At 37.1% G+C, this 16,972-nt stretch overlaps 1 protein-coding gene across 3 annotated transcripts in view; it reads right to left on the bottom strand.

Annotated features, from left to right (window-relative positions):
* slc16a7 (solute carrier family 16 member 7) overlaps nucleotides 1-16,972 on the bottom strand; it is a 127,136-nt gene that overhangs the window by 44,585 nt on the left and 65,579 nt on the right. For 2 of the 3 annotated variants that reach the window (XM_008111089.3, XM_003221184.4), the window contains exon 2: nucleotides 9,404-9,639. In XM_008111089.3, coding sequence (XP_008109296.2) covers nucleotides 9,404-9,617 — 214 coding nt within the window. In that variant the 5' untranslated portion in view covers nucleotides 9,618-9,639. Of the gene's footprint in view, nucleotides 1-9,384; nucleotides 9,640-16,972 lie in introns of those variants that run through there. The other variant, XM_062982524.1, reaches the window with a different exon arrangement.

Here is a 16,972-nt window from a genome sequence, read left to right as displayed (position 1 = left end):
AAAATGGAAAGCCCTAACTAACACTTCCTACGCTGTCTCTGCTGTCCTCTTCATAATCAGAAATGTATTCTTTTTCTCATAAACTTCTTATCTCTGGTAGATTAAATTTCCAGGATCCCTTGGATGCCATTGGGGATCCTGTTGTTCTTGTCATTGACTACTTTTTTTCTTATCTTGTTATCCCTACATCCCTAGACTAATTTACTGTTGGTGCTTTTCTTCTTTTAAATAGTCAATAAAAGGCTGTCATTCTTCTTCAAATTTGGAAGAATTTGGCAATTGTATAAGCCTAGTCAATTTGCCCATCTCTAATTATTACAGTATAAAATGTCTCCTTCAAGTTTTGGAGGGTCTGGTTATTGTATAAACTTGATCAATTTCTCAATTTCTGCCAGATCCATCATTTTTGTAATCCATAAATCTTGAGTGGAAATTTATTTTTGTTTCCAGTAATTGCAAATAATGAAAAGCTCTTCTCCTCTTGTTTAGAGAGTTTAGCCCATTTATAATTAAAGAAAATATCTTTAGGATTCTTGTTCTTGAAATAGTAGATGATCATCCTATTCTTCATCATGTGGAGTGACCTGTTGCTGTTGTTGAACTTCCTTCTTATCCAGGATCTGTTGAGGTTGCCATCTCTGCTTGAATGTTCTCCCTCTCCCTGGTCCCTTGAGCACTCTTCCCTCTCTGAATCTATGGGCTCTTCCAGACAGGCTCTATACCACAAGATCTGATCCCAGGTTTTGTGCATTAAACTTTATTATGTGAATCCCCACTGCTGGATAATCTGGGATAAACAGAAAACCTGGGATCAAATCCTGGGATATACGGCCTGTTTTAAGAGCCCTGGGTCTCTTTTTTAAATTTCTCATAGAAATCCTGGGACTTCATTACTCATGATAACCAATATCTTTGTTTTTTATAAGATAGCTTAAGTCCTTCTGAGTTTTTTCAACTGTATCTGTAGTCTTGCTTCTTAAGTTTATCTGTCAGAAAAAGTACTCTCTTCTTTTCTTTTTTGTCTTCCCTTAATACTGCAATCCTGGTATTTCCTATTTCAATATAATCTTTGGTGTGGGCTTAAAAAACTTGGTCTTGTACTTTCTTTCTTGTAAACAACACAATCACATCTCTTGGAAGTTTATTCCTTATTGCATGTTAAGATTGGACTCTAAAAGTGTTGTCAAATTGAGTCAAATTGAGATTTGCTCTGGTCTACCACGAATTCCAGTCACAACTTGGCAATCTTATTGCCATATCAAGTTCCTGTACAGATTCTGGTATTCCTCTCAATCTCAAAGAGTTTTCTCTTTGTGTGTACTCTAATCCTTGAAGTTGGGCTGAATCCCTTTGGAAATCCATTTGTGTCTTCTTTTGTGTCTCTTCAATTATCTTTATTTTCTGTTTTTGCTGTTCCTGCCGCTTCAAAATACTACTCATTGTGTCTGCCATCTGTTATATATTTTTCTTCACATCTTGTTGCCCTTTATCTAAATAATCTTCAGCCTATTTAATTCTCTTGTCAATAGAATGTAATATACCCAGGCAAATGGATCCCATATGTTGATGATGCATTGTTCACTCTTAGTCTCCTTCCAATCACTGCGTTGAGAGCACTATTGGTGAATAAATAGGAATTTCATCTAGATAGGTATGTTTCCAAACCATATAGAAAGAGGTATACTGTACCACCTTACATAAGATCTTTCCCCAGTACAAAGAAACAGCCATGGGATTTCTGGGAGAATTATGATCAGCAGTAGGTGATACCCAGACTTATCCCAGTAGATCTTGCTCATTAAGCAAAGATGAAGAGAAGTGGGGAAGAAATGGTGTAAAAAGCAAACAGCTTCCACAGCCACATTATTTATTGCCCATATCTTTCAAAGAATTAACTACAGCAGTGACTACATCAGTGAAGACATATATTTCACCAGTGTGATATAGGAATTCAGCATAAATCTTTCCATAATTCCTATTATTAAGTTATTTAAAAAAAAATAAAAAGGTCTTCATCTTCTCCTCTTTCCGAATTTACTTTTGTTAAATAAGCTTCTAACACTTTCCTGCTTTCCTAAGTATTCTGAATGCATCATAAAAATGCTTTCCAATTAGCTTTGGAAAGAAACTGCAAGAATTTATCTGGGAGTTACATTTTGGTCGTCATATGAACAAACTTTCAAGAACTAACTGCAGCCCATAACCTAACAAGAGGGGTTCTTTGTGACACAGCAAAGAGGGAGCTATAATTATTTCCACTGTAATATACAATTTAGTATCATAAGGTTTCTGCTTGTATCATAGAATGGGCTCTGTGTACTCTGACAAGAAAAAACCCCCATCAAATTCTACATGCACCATGCATGAAAAAAAGCAAATAGATTTGCACACATGTCCTCTTTTCGTGCATAAGTAAAATGGACAAAACCAAGCATTTTTAATTTAAGAAATCTGTAACAGCCTCAGTTAGGGTGGAAAGCACAACCCTGACTTAGCTTTTTTTTTTTTTTTTTGGAGGGGAGAGATCACTGAACTATCCACACATTATCTAGATATTTTAGGGCACATATATACTTTAGAGTCAATGCAGATTGACACATCAGTGTAACTGCAATGGCTCAATGCTATAGAATCCTAGGAGTTATAGTTTAGTGAGGCATCAACATTATTTGTCAGAGAAGGCTAAAGATATTGGAAAAGGACAACTCCAAGGATTTCAGATCATAGAGCCATGGCAATTAAAGTGCTATCAAATTGCATTAATTTTCCATTGTAATCAGGGATTGGAGGAGGTTGAAGAAGTTTGACATGTTCACCTTGGGGAGAGGTGACATAATTTCACTTTTTGAATACCTCAAGCTGTCACATAGAATAGGGACAGGTTTGTTCTCTGTTACCCCAGGGGGCAGGACCAGATCAGAAGAGAGTAGTTTCAACTGATCATTAGAACAAACATCTTGACAGTAAGATAAATTTGGAATGGAACCAGGTGCTTAGAGAAGTGATAGCATCTCTCTATGGTCTAGCTGGATATTTTGCACTAAGCAGGAGGGTTGGACTTGATAATCTGCAAGACTCATTTCAACTCTATGATTCTGTAGTCCAATTACATTTGTAAAATTGATTGTATTGGACAGCAAAAGCTTAATAGAGATAACAGAATTGTTGGGAGGAGCTTTCTTATGCTCAAATTGCATGATATATCCATTATCAGGGCTCAGCAATTGATCTGTTTGAATCCCAAATTGAAATGGCCTGATTTAAACTAGTCCAGATTGGCTCTGTAGTGAATTGATTTGGTTTGAATTAGTTCTGAATTGGATCACATTGCTCCAGAGAGATTCCAACCAGTTCAGCTTGCAGGAGTAAAACAATGACAGACTGTTTCTCTAAAATGCCGCCGAGCTCCATGATATAAAGAAAATGACACGTGAGAGGGAGGTAGAATTTGTTAATTAGCAATTACAGTTTCTAATCCAGGGCAAGAATGTTACCATTCTTCAATCACAGTGATTGGTGGAAAAGATATTGAAGAGTAATTAATCAGTTATCTTCCTTCTCGAGTTTTCTTTTGCTTGTTCTGTGTAGCAGTATAAACTTTTCCAAATAAATTTGTTGGAAATTGATAGCAGATTTCTGTTGCGCTTCTCCCTAACGCTTTCTAACTATCAATTACCCTTTCCTCAGCCGTTTCCTCTCCAGATCCCTTCTTTGCTTCCTTCCTCTTCTTGCTATTTGCCCTTTATCTTTGGTTTATTTGAGTGAATTTGTATTTTTGCCTCAATGTTGATTTCTTAGGTCATAGCGCTGCCATTATCTCTTGTTGTGCCATAATTTTGGTCCTGCTCTTCCCAGATTAGGCAGTGATATTTAGTATCCTGCTTTATTTTGCTATTTTTCCCATGCCTTTCTGCCTCTATTGTCTCATTCATGTGCTCACAGAGTAAGTAAACATGTACCAAGGAGATCATCAAGAGTACATGATTGTAAAGTCTTTCCTTTATTTAGGCAATTGCTGGTAAATACAATGATTAGGAAACAGAAAATGGAATCTTCTGTAAAGTGAAAGCAATTCTTGTCTTTCTCTCACCACTTAAGTTTTAAATTTTTTAATCTAGGTGTGCGAAAAAACAAACTGCCATTTTTAGAGATAAGCCGAGAGAGTTACATAAAATTGTGTTAGGGTTTTCCAGACATCTTAGAGTGCTGGCTATCTCTACAAGAGATCTGACATGGAAGACTCAGTGATTAGGTTATGCCTCAGACTATGCTTAACTATGTATATTTGTGAATAAATGTAAAGTTGATACATTATCTGTACGTCAAATGCTTCAGTGTCTTCCATAGAGGACAATGCTTTAGTAAGTCCTATAGAACTTCCCAATGCTCAGCATAGTGTAGTGAAAGTAACAATATGTAAAAGCTGTGAGTCTCATGGTGGCCATGTGCTCCAACATAGCAGATGCTCCACATATACAGCTAACATCGCAATTACACATGGCCCTGTGCTGGGAGCTTGCATCAGGAAGGATTTCAAAATAGATTTTTAGCTTCACTTTTAATCAGGTATGGGAGACTTCCCAGAGAGGTGAGGCTGATCGAATCCTCACCAGCCCTTGCTCAGTTACTAGGTTAACAAATTGGCACATGCTGCTGCTGCAAACCCCATTGAATTTACACGATTTATCCTTACTGTAGGGAAAATAAGCATGTTTATATCCAAGCATAATCTTGTAGGTATATCCTACGTACCTCATTCTCATGAGAAAGAATAAATGGGGAGCTGAGGAGAGAAACCTACATTTTACTCTTTCAGCATGACACTTTTTTTGCACTTCTGAATCAATGTTTTGCACAAATTGCACATTTCACTTTTTGAATAGGAATCTCTCTGTATTTGGTGATTTTTTAGATGGGCCATCTTGAGATGCTGAGACATACTTTCTCATTGAAGTTAAAAACTTAAATAAATGTTATTTCCACATCTAATGTATACATTGCTGGCTATTGGTAAGGATTCTGACAACATATAACCGATATATTATTTTTATCCCATTTACAATTTTGCAGAACTCTTGTTTTTCTAAAATGTAATAACTGGATGAAACTCAATTCCCACTAAACAATAGATTTAGATAAGAAGCAAAAAAAACAACACATCTAAATGTAATGGCATATTTTGTGTGTGCGCTACTGAACTGAAAACTCACACTCTGATGACACTTTGCTATCTTGGCAAAACTATTATCTAGCCTGCCATAGTAATGGATGTTTGGGAAACAACTGCACGTAATGATGCAGAAAATGGTGGCAAAAAGATCTATTCTGACTTGTCATTAGACTAATACAGTGATCAGACATGCCTGAGATGGGCAAGCTGTCATTTGGTTCCTACGCTATACTTTTCATTAAGGCTAACATCCAACTGTGCAGTAAAAGAGAATCTTTGTATTGACTTCACCAGGGAAGATATGTCCCTATGCAGGCATCCTTTTGGAATACATTCTTGTGTGTTCTATCTTTTTGTCAGTTGATGCCATGAAGATTTCAAATGAAATAAAACAAACATATTAATGAGACAAGCCTTTAGAAAATACTTAGGAGATTAAACCATATTCTGTGACATCTAAGTTTCTAGTAAAACAGAGAGATCAACTTTCATCTCTACAGCCCAAATGAATAGGAACTTATTCACAAAGCCATAATTTAAAATACTTGTCAGCCAGTGTGAAACTGACAATAAAGAACGAGGAGTTGCCACAGAGATTCAACTACTGCTCCTTCCCAAAATGGGGAATTCATTGAGATCAAAAAACCTGGTGAACTTTTGGTACTGTTGATTGTTCTGAATCTATGGGCTTTGATTCTCTTGCTTCATGAGCTGCCAAGTCAATAAACTCCAAATGTACACCAAACAAAATCGAGACATACACATTGCTGAAAAATATACAAACAACCAAGCCTCCAATTGTCGAAAGCATCCTGCATGAATGGAAGATGGGAGCAGCAGCATGCTTACGACAGAAAGCAAAGTTTATTGCAGAACTTGATCTATGAATTGAAGCACATCTTGTTTATGCTTTCCTGAAGGGGTGAATGCTGTGCTTGACCTATTTGCTGGAATTAACCATGAATCCAGGAGACCATATGGATTTGCCAGATGGCCTGCCATAATTTAATAGCATTTATTCTAAGTATGAAGTAAGTGATAAACATAATTAACATTCCTTTACCTCTTTACTGGATGTCTTTTATTAGTTTAATTTTTTTCAGATACTGAAAGGTAAGTTAATACCTTGTTCCTGAAACACAGATGCCTGCTAATTACCTGAGGAGGTTGAATGCCTCTGAAGCAAAGATCCTCTGCCTAGACTCTCACTTACCCAACGACCCTGCTGTGAAGATTAATAGGCAGAGCGCTAAATCATAATGAGTGTGTCAGATCTCAAATGTTTTGCAGGTTTTTCCTAATTAGCATTAAGATATACAGAGTGTGCCTGAAACAATTTTAATATATCTACTCCGCTTTGCTGTAAACAAGCTACAGTGTACACCATGTTCTTCCTGCTTTATTCTATGCAACACTACATCAAATGGTAGAAATCAAAGAATCACATGTGGATAGAAGAAGGCAAAAAACCACAAATATAGAACTTTCATCCAAACATTATTTTAATTGTTGGCCTATTTCATCTTCTGCCAGTGATTGTTTAAGGCTTTATTTCATGGGAAGTTAGTATGAGATAACTGTAACATCAAAGAATGTTTACTTTTGGCAAGGTTACCTGCTGTTAGCAAGTTAAAGCCATATGACTGCAGCAAGATAACAAAATAACTGCACATAGTTGAATTGTTCTGCCCTTATTACTTCATCTATAGGATGTAAAAGAGGCAACTTTAGCTTCTTTTATGGTATTTAGGCCTAAATTCAATCACTTGACCTAAATAAAGGAAACTCATTGAGTGAATGGGGACTTGGTAATTCAACACTTAGGTAGGCCTGGTTGATTTAATTGGTCTCCTGAAGGTGGGTCTGATAAGCAGATTTAGGTTTTAGAATTCATATGTAGATTTCTGGGTTGATAAAACTATCCATAAGGAAGGGCTAGAAACAAAGAATTCTCTGAACATATTCAAGGGATTTACAGATGCTGAAAGAGGTGACTCAACAACAGTATCAAACTGAATGGTGGCATTAGATTTCCAGTGGTGGCTGATGGATCTGACATATCTGCATTAACAAATCTGCTGTGGAGTTCAATCACTCTTCCTTTTACAGCTGCAGTGACTTGGAGGAGCTCTACCTTTACTGAACTCCTTTTCAACCCAGAGCAGTTAAAATAGGAGCAGAGTTAAACTAAATCTGCCAGTTGCCATTCTGTGCAAAGTCAGCAAAAAATAAACTGGAAATCAATTAGATGGGTAATATGCTCAGGCAATTAGGAACAAGTAAGTGTTACAAACACAGAAATAAAGTAAATATAGTTTATTGGTTTTTACTGAATCTATCCCCTCAGTTTCTTTAGCTGTATAATAAAGATAGGATAGGGTTGTTGTATGTTTTCCAGGCTGTATAGCCATGTTCTAGAAGTAATCTCTCCTGACGTTTCGCCCACATCTATGGCAGGCATCCTCAGAGATTGTGAGGTAGGATAGGATATATTTTCACACTGTCTGATCTATCTTTGTGAAAATATGAAAGTAAACTTACAATCTCATCAGACTGAATTTGGTGGCAACACTGCTTCTCCTTCCCTTTTGCCCATTGGTTCCCATCCCACACTGTTGAGCTACTTCTGGTGGGGCTCTGTTGCAAAAGTAAAGATGAACCGGCACATGCCACTGCTGCAGCAACTGGGGAGGCTTCCCATGTTACATATATATCAACAGGGAGAAGCCGGGTGGAGGACGCTTCCCCCTGTGGGATGAGGTAAGGGGGGAGCCAGGTGATGTGGGGCATGGGTTCCCCCCCCCCCCAACTTGGCACTGCCGGATTCACCACAATGCATGGTGATTCTGGTGACAAATGGAACGAGGTCCTTGTACTAATAAAACAGCTTTTCTTAGTGGAGTTGGGAGAGTGGAGATCCATCCTTCCTTCTGGAGTCCTCCATTCAGTTCCAAAGCTTACTCTAGCAGGCTGGAAAAAGCTTTAGAACTGGGTTTTTGTTTTTTAGGCAACATGGAGGACTGAAGTGAATGAAAATAAGTTCTTTCAAGGAAGTGATTGGCTGCTAGAGTGATACTGAACCTACACAGATATTGGTCCTAATTTTTTAATTATTTTACTATGCTTCTGTTTCAATAGCCAGACCTACTATGCCGAATTCCTTCTGGAGAAAAGATGACCTATACATTAGCTGGACATATTTAATGGTAGTGAATCCCCCGGTAGCACAGCAAGTTAAACCGCTGGGCTGCTGAACTTGCTGACCAAAAGGTCGGCAGTTCAAATCCGGGAAGCGGGGTGAGCTCTAACTGTTAGCCTACCTAACAGTTCAAAAACATGCAAATGTGAGTAGATCAATAGGTACCACTCGGGTGGCAAGGTAACAGCACTCCATGCAGTGATGCCAGCCACATAACCTTGGTGGTGTCTACAGACAATGCTGGCTCTTCTGCTTAGAAATGGAGATGAGCACCAACCCCCAGAGTCAGACACGGCAGGGGAAAACCTTTACCTTTTATTTAATGGTAATTTTTAATAACATTTCTACATCTGAGAGGATGGATAGGCTTTTAAAACGTCTATTACTGTTCCTAGCGTTTTGCTTCTGCTTAGTAACTACTTTTATTTTTATCAGGTTGCAAAGTGTTTATCTAAACAAAACAATGTGTTTGGGTTCTCACATTATTCAGAATTCTTTAAACCTCTCCCTAAAGGAGGCAGCAATAAGATTTAAGGTGGATAGATGTATTAGTGTGATGAGGTCCTTAATCATGAATTCTGATTTCATATGGGATGAGCCAGTTCAATTTGTTTCGCATTTTATTCATCATATATTGAGTGTGACAGCTGGTGGGTGGGTTTACAGGGAGTCAGAGCAATCAGAGCAATCAGCACAATGTTTTTTAGGCCCCTTCTACACTGCCATATAAAATCCAGGTCATCTGCTTTGAACTGGATTATATGGCAGTGTAGACTCAAAACAGATAATATGGATTATCTGATTTGATAATCTGGATTCTATGGCAGTGTAGAAGGGGCCAGAGAAACAGATCAAACAGAACTCTCCACCAGCACCAAAATGTATATTCAATAGTAAATCAAAGTTCAACAGGCCTTACTCTCATACACATGAATAAAGGATTATAGCCTTTACCCACCAAACTAAGCAACAGTATGGATTAAAACACCACTTAACATTATAAGAGCAAACTAACTTAAAAGTTTTTCAGGTACCTCCTGCGTACATGACTGCCAGCATGATAGATGATATCCACGCTATCTGGCTATACGATGTACCGAAGATCTCCTGTATTTCCTTGAAGAACACTGTGATGGCTTTGGGGAATGCATAGGAAAATCCAATAGAGATGAATGCTCCGAAGACCACGACCCAGCCCCATCCTCCATCAGGGGGAGCGTACTGCGGTGGTGATGTTGAGGGCGGCATTTCTTAAAGAATTGTGCTGTAGCTGGAAATAAAAAGTTGAAACCATGTTTTAAATACCTGTTTCCCTTTTTGGCACATTGTTCATATATTAGCCAATTAAATGTAATAAAAAGGCGATTAACAAAGAGATGTTTTAAGAGGCAGCAGATTTTTGAACAACTGTCACTGGATGATGAAACACAGTTATTCATCTAGAGAAGCCAAAAGTAGCCTACAGGGAGGGAAAAATGTCTTGGCAATGGCTACTAGAAAAACCTTATTAGGTATACTGCCGCTTTTGCAGGTCAGTGATCCAAGCAATTCAGGTTGCATTTAGCAATTAATCACAGATGGCAAAGTGACATTTTGGGTCTGCTAATATCAATCTACCTACCTTCATAATCTCCCGTGAAGTGTGAGCTGACTTGCACCATATGAGGAACTGGCCTACAGTTTTCTCAATTTTATATATATGTATATACTGTATATGGCTCATCACATTATTTTAAATTTACATTTATTAAAAAGTCACTTTTGAAGAAAAATATGCCTCAGATGACTTTTACAGATTATAAAACAGAAAGACAGGAACATTTTAAACAAATTATGATAATATATTCAGTATACTAACAGGAATAGGATTAAATCATTATATGAAATATCTAAAATGTACCAAATTTAACAAGAACTCGTGGTAGCAGTATTTCTAGTAACCCCCCCCCCCCCGGCCGAGGAATTTATTTATTTATTTATTCCCAATATTTCTATCCCGCCCTTCTCACCCGAAGGGACTCAGGGCGGCGTACAATTGGTAACAATTTGATGCCGACACATCATTAAAAACAAACAGCATATAAAATCTATTACAAACAGTTAAATACAGTATACATTATAAAACATATGGGATTTAGATGTTTCATGCTGGATAAAATAGCTTGATTTCAGTTATACATTGAGCCATTGCAGTTAATGTGCCATTAAACTGCATTAATTCTACAGTGTACCCTTAATATAAGATTACAGCCCCAGTGTAAGAGCTAGTCCCTCTATTTTACTCTAGAGAAAATTGAAGGCTCCAATATGGATTAGGATCATAGGTATGGGAAAGAAAACCTAATGCCTTCCTGCTACAGTCCTGATCCCCCCTGATCCCCTATACCCACCTGCAATTTATATTGTAAATTAGCAACCCATTAGAATAACCATTCCCTAATTTTCAACATAAACTGTGGATTCAGTAGGCCTGGTAAGGACCAAGGCTATACTGTGCCAGGAAAAGAGCGTAGATTTCTTTGCCAACCGTGCTAGAATCCTGTCCTGGATTGAACCTCTAGGTTACTTTTGTCTTTAAATATTTACTTTGGCATTAAGAATGAAATTACCATTTCACTTAGAAATAAAAGAATTGCAGTGTTAAGAGTATTCTGACACCTATATTTACCGTTGCTCTCCTTTACATTCTGAGTGTAGTGCACATAGGTTGTATTTAATTACAAATCCCTTAAGAGAAAACACATCTAAAGCACAGCCTGGCATGTTTAAGCTTGACTGATTATTCTTTGATGTACTAACTGTGTGCCATTTTTGAATAAAGACGATTTTGGTAACTGTACAACAATTGCGAAATCTGCTACTCTGAAAATTGACTAAAATCAAATAATGTAAAGATTTGCCATTTGGAAGCTAGAATTGTAAGGGAGAACAAGCTTGTTAAATTGCATTGCAGTTCCTTTATGCACACATACACTTTATTTGATACCCATCCTGTTTTTTCAAGATGGATTATGTTCCAAAGACATAAAGTATAAATACATCAGACTCTCCAATAGCCGGAACTCAGGCAACCAAAACTCTCTAGGAACTGGCAAAAAATTAAAGAATGCTTTATTTAAAAATATTTAAAAAGCTCTTTTTATAATACAGCAAAACTGTTACATTAAAATAAGTTATCTTTATTTGTCTTAATTTTATTTTAATTACTGTATTTTGATATTAATATCAAATCAATATAGAATTTACAGTATTATATGGTATAGTATGAAGTATTATTATTATTATTATTATTATTATTATTATTATTATTCCAAGCATTTATTTCCTGTCCTTTTCACCCCCGAGGTATAGTATTAGTTAGGCCTATTTTAATAGTAACTTACAAGCAACCAGAAACTTAATTTATTTGGCATCTATCAATTCCCATAGGTGCCGGTACACTGAGGGTACTTCAGCACGAAAAGGCAGGTTTAAGATAAATGCAAATAAATGCAGGACCTAAGAGCAGGTCTCCACACAGACTTGTGGGTCCCAGGATTTCTTCTCCCACTGTCCTCACAGGTCTCATCTGTCTCGGAACAAGATAGAGTGCAGACAAGGGACATCCGGTGGAAGTTTTTTTTAAAAAATTACCTGTTATGTATGGAATCATATATGCGCACATGCAAATATCTTAATATAAATATAAGCAGATTTGCATGTGCACATAGTAGAGTGAATTTTTTAAAAAATTCTGCCGAACTTTTCCCTTCCTCTAATTGTTTATTTAAGCTCTGTTTAGTATTATAGTTTAAAATAAAGAGTTTCAGAGAGTTATAATTAGTCTCCATTTGTGCTTCCTTTAAATCAACTGTGTATCCATTTCACAACCCAATCAGCTGATTGGCTGTATCGAGCTTTTTAAAAGTGGACATGTCTCCACAGGGGGGAGGGAAGGAAATCACATGTTTTTGGTCAGTGCAGAGATATACAGTGATGCTAATATGCACATTTTTTGGCCAAAATCGGGATAAAAGGGAAACTTTTTTGGACCATATAAAAAGGCCCAGAAACATAGTCTAGAATTTTCCATGTAGGCACGGCTCCAATGGTTAGTGTCCAAAGGAATGAGTGATAGAACTTGGTTACATAATACTTTCCTTTCCTTTTGAGTTTGCCTCATGCCCTCTTAGGTGGTCTCTTTTCAATGTTAGGTAAAGACTTAAAAAAATAACAAAACTTGGGTATTTAAATTATGTTCTTTTGAATCCACTAAATATTAGATCTATTGTATATTTTTAGTTATTTGGGTCCTCTTAAAAGAATTAAATTCCAGTTTAACAAGTGATGACAAGCATAACCTAGGAAGCCACAGTTAATTACACCATTTTAAGACAACTGGTCCAGAGAAATTTCATTGCTTTTAAAAAACCAAAAGTATGAAGCTCTGTTATGAAGCCACGTATACACTCCATTAAGTTACCTCTGAAACCTGTTTCAAATTTCAGCAGGTTTTGAATGCTGTGGGCAGAAGGCTGAATGGCCAGCTACATGGAACATATAAATTCACTTTAAACAGCTTCACGTCTACTGATTCATATTTGGGCATAATTCAAAGTGCTATTTATGACTCATAAAATCCAAACTCTCTGATATATCTGTCACACCTTATGAATCTGCCAGAGTTTTGAGATCCCCAGAGGAGTGCTTTCTGTCAGTTCTACCACCATCACAGGCCCATCTGATAATAAAATGGGAGAGAGCCATTGTGGTGGCTGCTCTTACACCGTGGAACTCCATTCAGTGGAGCTTGGTTTCACATCAGGAAAGCCTTTCTATTCAAAAAAAGGTATTTACTGATTAAGTAAGGAGTCATTTTTGTGTTCTGTTCTGTTTCCATGGGGGATACATTCCTGGATTTCATGAGAAACTGTGGATAACCATGAAGCCTATTGAAATGAAGGACCTCTGGCACAAGAATACCATAGAATCATGCTGGAGAATCTACAAAATGCCTAGAGATGACATATTTTGTCAGACATGGATAAATGAAACTGAAATTGCAAAGATTGCATTGTATTTTGCATTTTATAAAAAGTTCAATTGCATTTTAATATGACAAATTGTTTAATTGTGTTTTAACTTTTGTATGATTTATTATCAGAGTTTTTTGGGGAGTTGCTTCTTTTAGCATTTCTCCAAGCTGCTTTGGATCTCACTCTGGAAAAAAGACAAGGTATATTGTATATATGTTGTGCTCAGCCATAGTAAGAAATGATGATTAACTGCGGCATTCCACCTTATTTCCTTATTCATCTGAAGGCAAAAATGATGCACTCTATTGTATGAAGTTTGTGCACATTCATGCCACCATATTCAAATACAGCTTCTTGTAGTTCATCAGGTTGTTTTATTCTCTGTTGTTGAAACTGTTATCCTTGAGAGGAAATTTTAAAATCATATTATGGTTCAGTCATTACTATTGTATGATAATGTTATTTGGGAACTTAAGCATGCTGGCAATAAAATAAAATAGCAATCTATGTTTGCCTCAGTAATTTCTAGGGATTATTTATTGCATTTTTATCCACCAGCACATAGCTCTGTCAAGTAGAAAGCTGAAAGAGACTGACTGCTCCAAGTTAAAATTTCCAGGGTTCAACAGGGACTTAAACTTGGATCCCTCAAGTAGTAGTCTAACTCTTCTAACCACTTGAATGAATTAACCAACTTGGAAAGTTGGTATAAAAGTCTCTGATTTTTACCAGGAGCTAACAGAAAAAAATCTGAGAAACAACATGTATATGGGTCTCCAAAGTAAAATGGGGAGGAACAAAAATTAAATCTAGAACTTTCTGGTCTTTTAATCAGTCTGGATGCACCACTAGCAGCCGGACAACTGTCACTCTTCCATAGTACAGAGATCTCTGGGGAGCTGAAGTGTGCAGCAGTGAGTGAAGACGTACCAGCTCTTTCCTAGCACAGAGGAGCTTTGTAACAGGTGGACACAAGGAATCTCAGCTACCTGTCACAAAGCACCTTGTTGCTGAAAAAGAACTGCACATGTCTTTGTTTAGCACTGTTCTCCCAGGCACCTCATTAAGGGGGGGGGGGTCAACAAAGGGAGCTATAATAACTTAGCTCCTTACTTACAGCTATGTCTCCTGACAATGCATTATTTCAGTCATTGTTTTCAAAACATTCCTTTTTGTTGTTGCAGATTTTTGTATGTATGTGGCTGTTGTAAACTGAAGTATAAATTCAGTCAACGTGTGTACATAAGCGAAGAGAGTTGCAGTATTTTTCTGGGTGCAAAAATGGAATTTTTGCACACAACTTTTCTGTTTTTCATGAGTAAAATCCTTTTTTGTGTCACAGAAGACCTTTACAAAAATCATCACCAATTTTTCATGCAAATAAAATCTCTTCCTGAAAGTCATGAACACAAAGGTGTTTTCCACACCAAAAAGGAATGTGCGCTGCGTTTTGTAGAATAATGCAATCTATACGCTTTTAGAGTGTATCTACAGTAATTTGGAATTGTTTGTGTTAATGTTTTAAATTGAATTCTATTTCTATTCTTTTAATGAAGCCACTGAAGAAGGCAAACTCTGTTAGTGGCTGAAATATGTTGAACTTTTTAAAACAAATAACACAAGTAATTATCTTTCAACATGCAGAGCTTTATCTGCTAATTTGCTCTCACTTTTTCAAACATACTCGACAGTCTTCTTCTTTCCATAGGTAAAGGTAAAGGTTTCCCCTGATGTTAAGTCCAGTTGTGTCTGACTCTGGGGGTTGGTGCTCATCTCCATTTCTAAGCCGAATAGCCGGCGTTGTCCGTAGACACCTCCAAGGTCATGTGGCCGGCATGACTGCATGGAACGCCGTTACCTTCCTGCCGGAGTGGTACCTATTAATCTACTCACATTTGCATGTTTTCGAACTGCTAGGTTGGCAGAAGCTTGAGCTAACAGCGGGCGCTCACTCCGCTCCCCAGATTTGAACCTGGGACCTTTTGGTCTGCAAGTTCAGCAGCTCAGCGCTTTAACACATGAGCCACCGGAGGCTTCTTTCCATACAAAAACACTATTTCGAACAATATATTTTTTTGTGCAAAATGTATCGTCTTTGTGCAAAAACGTTACCTGAACCCAAACTTGGTGTGTTTCTGGAAACAATGTACAAAGTGAAAGATGGTGTTCAAATTATGTTTGTTTTTTTTAGCTTTTAGCATGATTTTTTTTGCAAAAACCTTATGTGTATTCCTGTACAGAATAACAGTTTGTGAACACTAGGTAAATGGTGTCACATTCTAATCTCTGTGTTCTTCTTCAGCATGCACAATGAAGTTAGAAGAATAACCATAACAAATAATTCATCTTGATATCATGTACTTTAGATTCTAGTCAGTCATAACAAACCTACTTAGATGGCTTGTCTGAAAATATTTTGTTAACAGTTTTTGCTTGCCAACTGACAAAATCAACTCCCAATACAGTAAATACTTTGTAAAGAAAAACTCTGAAAATTTCCAAGTCTTTCATGCTTAAAACAAACAAATAAACCCTACACATTTTATCACATATTATGCAGGTAACTTCACAAGTTGTGTTGTTATTATTGATCTGTTTGTTGTTAACTTATTTGATTAGCATGCTTCCATGCTTCCTCACAGGGGTTCAGGGCAATTAGCAGACCTAAAAATCATGAATTGCAAATATCTAATTATGTACATCAAAACATTGCAGAGAATCAAAACAAACAAAAATGGAAGAGCAGGAGGAAATAAAACACTTGCTTATAGCCCCAAAGTTTGTTCAAACAAATAATTTACACTATATGATAAGAGTGTGTTGGCTAATCAAATTCTGATCAAACAGAGTTCCAAATCTGAGGTTCCAAAAATGTCCTACCTGTAGTATTGTCTACAGACCATGAGACTTCAAGAGTCCCTAAGCAAAGTTCCCTCTGTCAATCTAAAATCCTGAAGATGTTGATACTAGGAAAGTACTTGAGTTCTGAGCCATTTAGGACTTTATACATTGATGTGCAGGGGATCTGGACCCAGTGATCCAGCATTCCCACTGCAGAGATTCCAAAATTGGTGCAGTGGGCTTGATATACATGTGTGAAAGGTCCCTATTGCTCCCTGTTAACACTTGTTCTGAACCTTCTCAAATGAAGTCAAATGAGTGCATTGCAATAATGTCAAGTTATCCTAGTTCAGCAATAGTAATAGATTCTACTATTTAGCTATCCATAAGCACTTTTTGATATCAAGATACCCCATCCACCAATGATAGCTTTGAATTGAAGATTTCTCCCAGTTGAGATACCTGTTTTCAGGGGCAGTACCATACCATCCAAATTAAGGCACCAGCCTAATTTTCAGACCTAGAAACCACATAGTGAAAAGCTTCAATTTTCAGGCTTTAATTTCAATTTTCAAATTACTATTCAGTCCATTAGTTATTCCAGGTAGCTGTCATATCTAAGGCTTCTAAGAAGTCAAAGAATTAACAAGGTGGTACCCCCCTCTTTATTTCCTGAACCATCCAAAGTAGCATGCTTGTTTTGATGTTTTGGTCCTATTGTTTGTTCCAGTCACAATATCATTGACC

This window comes from Anolis carolinensis, chromosome 5 (genome assembly GCF_035594765.1).
Source record: "Anolis carolinensis isolate JA03-04 chromosome 5, rAnoCar3.1.pri, whole genome shotgun sequence".
Classification (NCBI taxonomy): domain Eukaryota; kingdom Metazoa; phylum Chordata; class Lepidosauria; order Squamata; family Dactyloidae; genus Anolis; species Anolis carolinensis.
The sequence above is the reverse complement of the archived record's forward strand: the minus strand, read 5'-3'. Positions and strand labels throughout refer to the sequence as shown.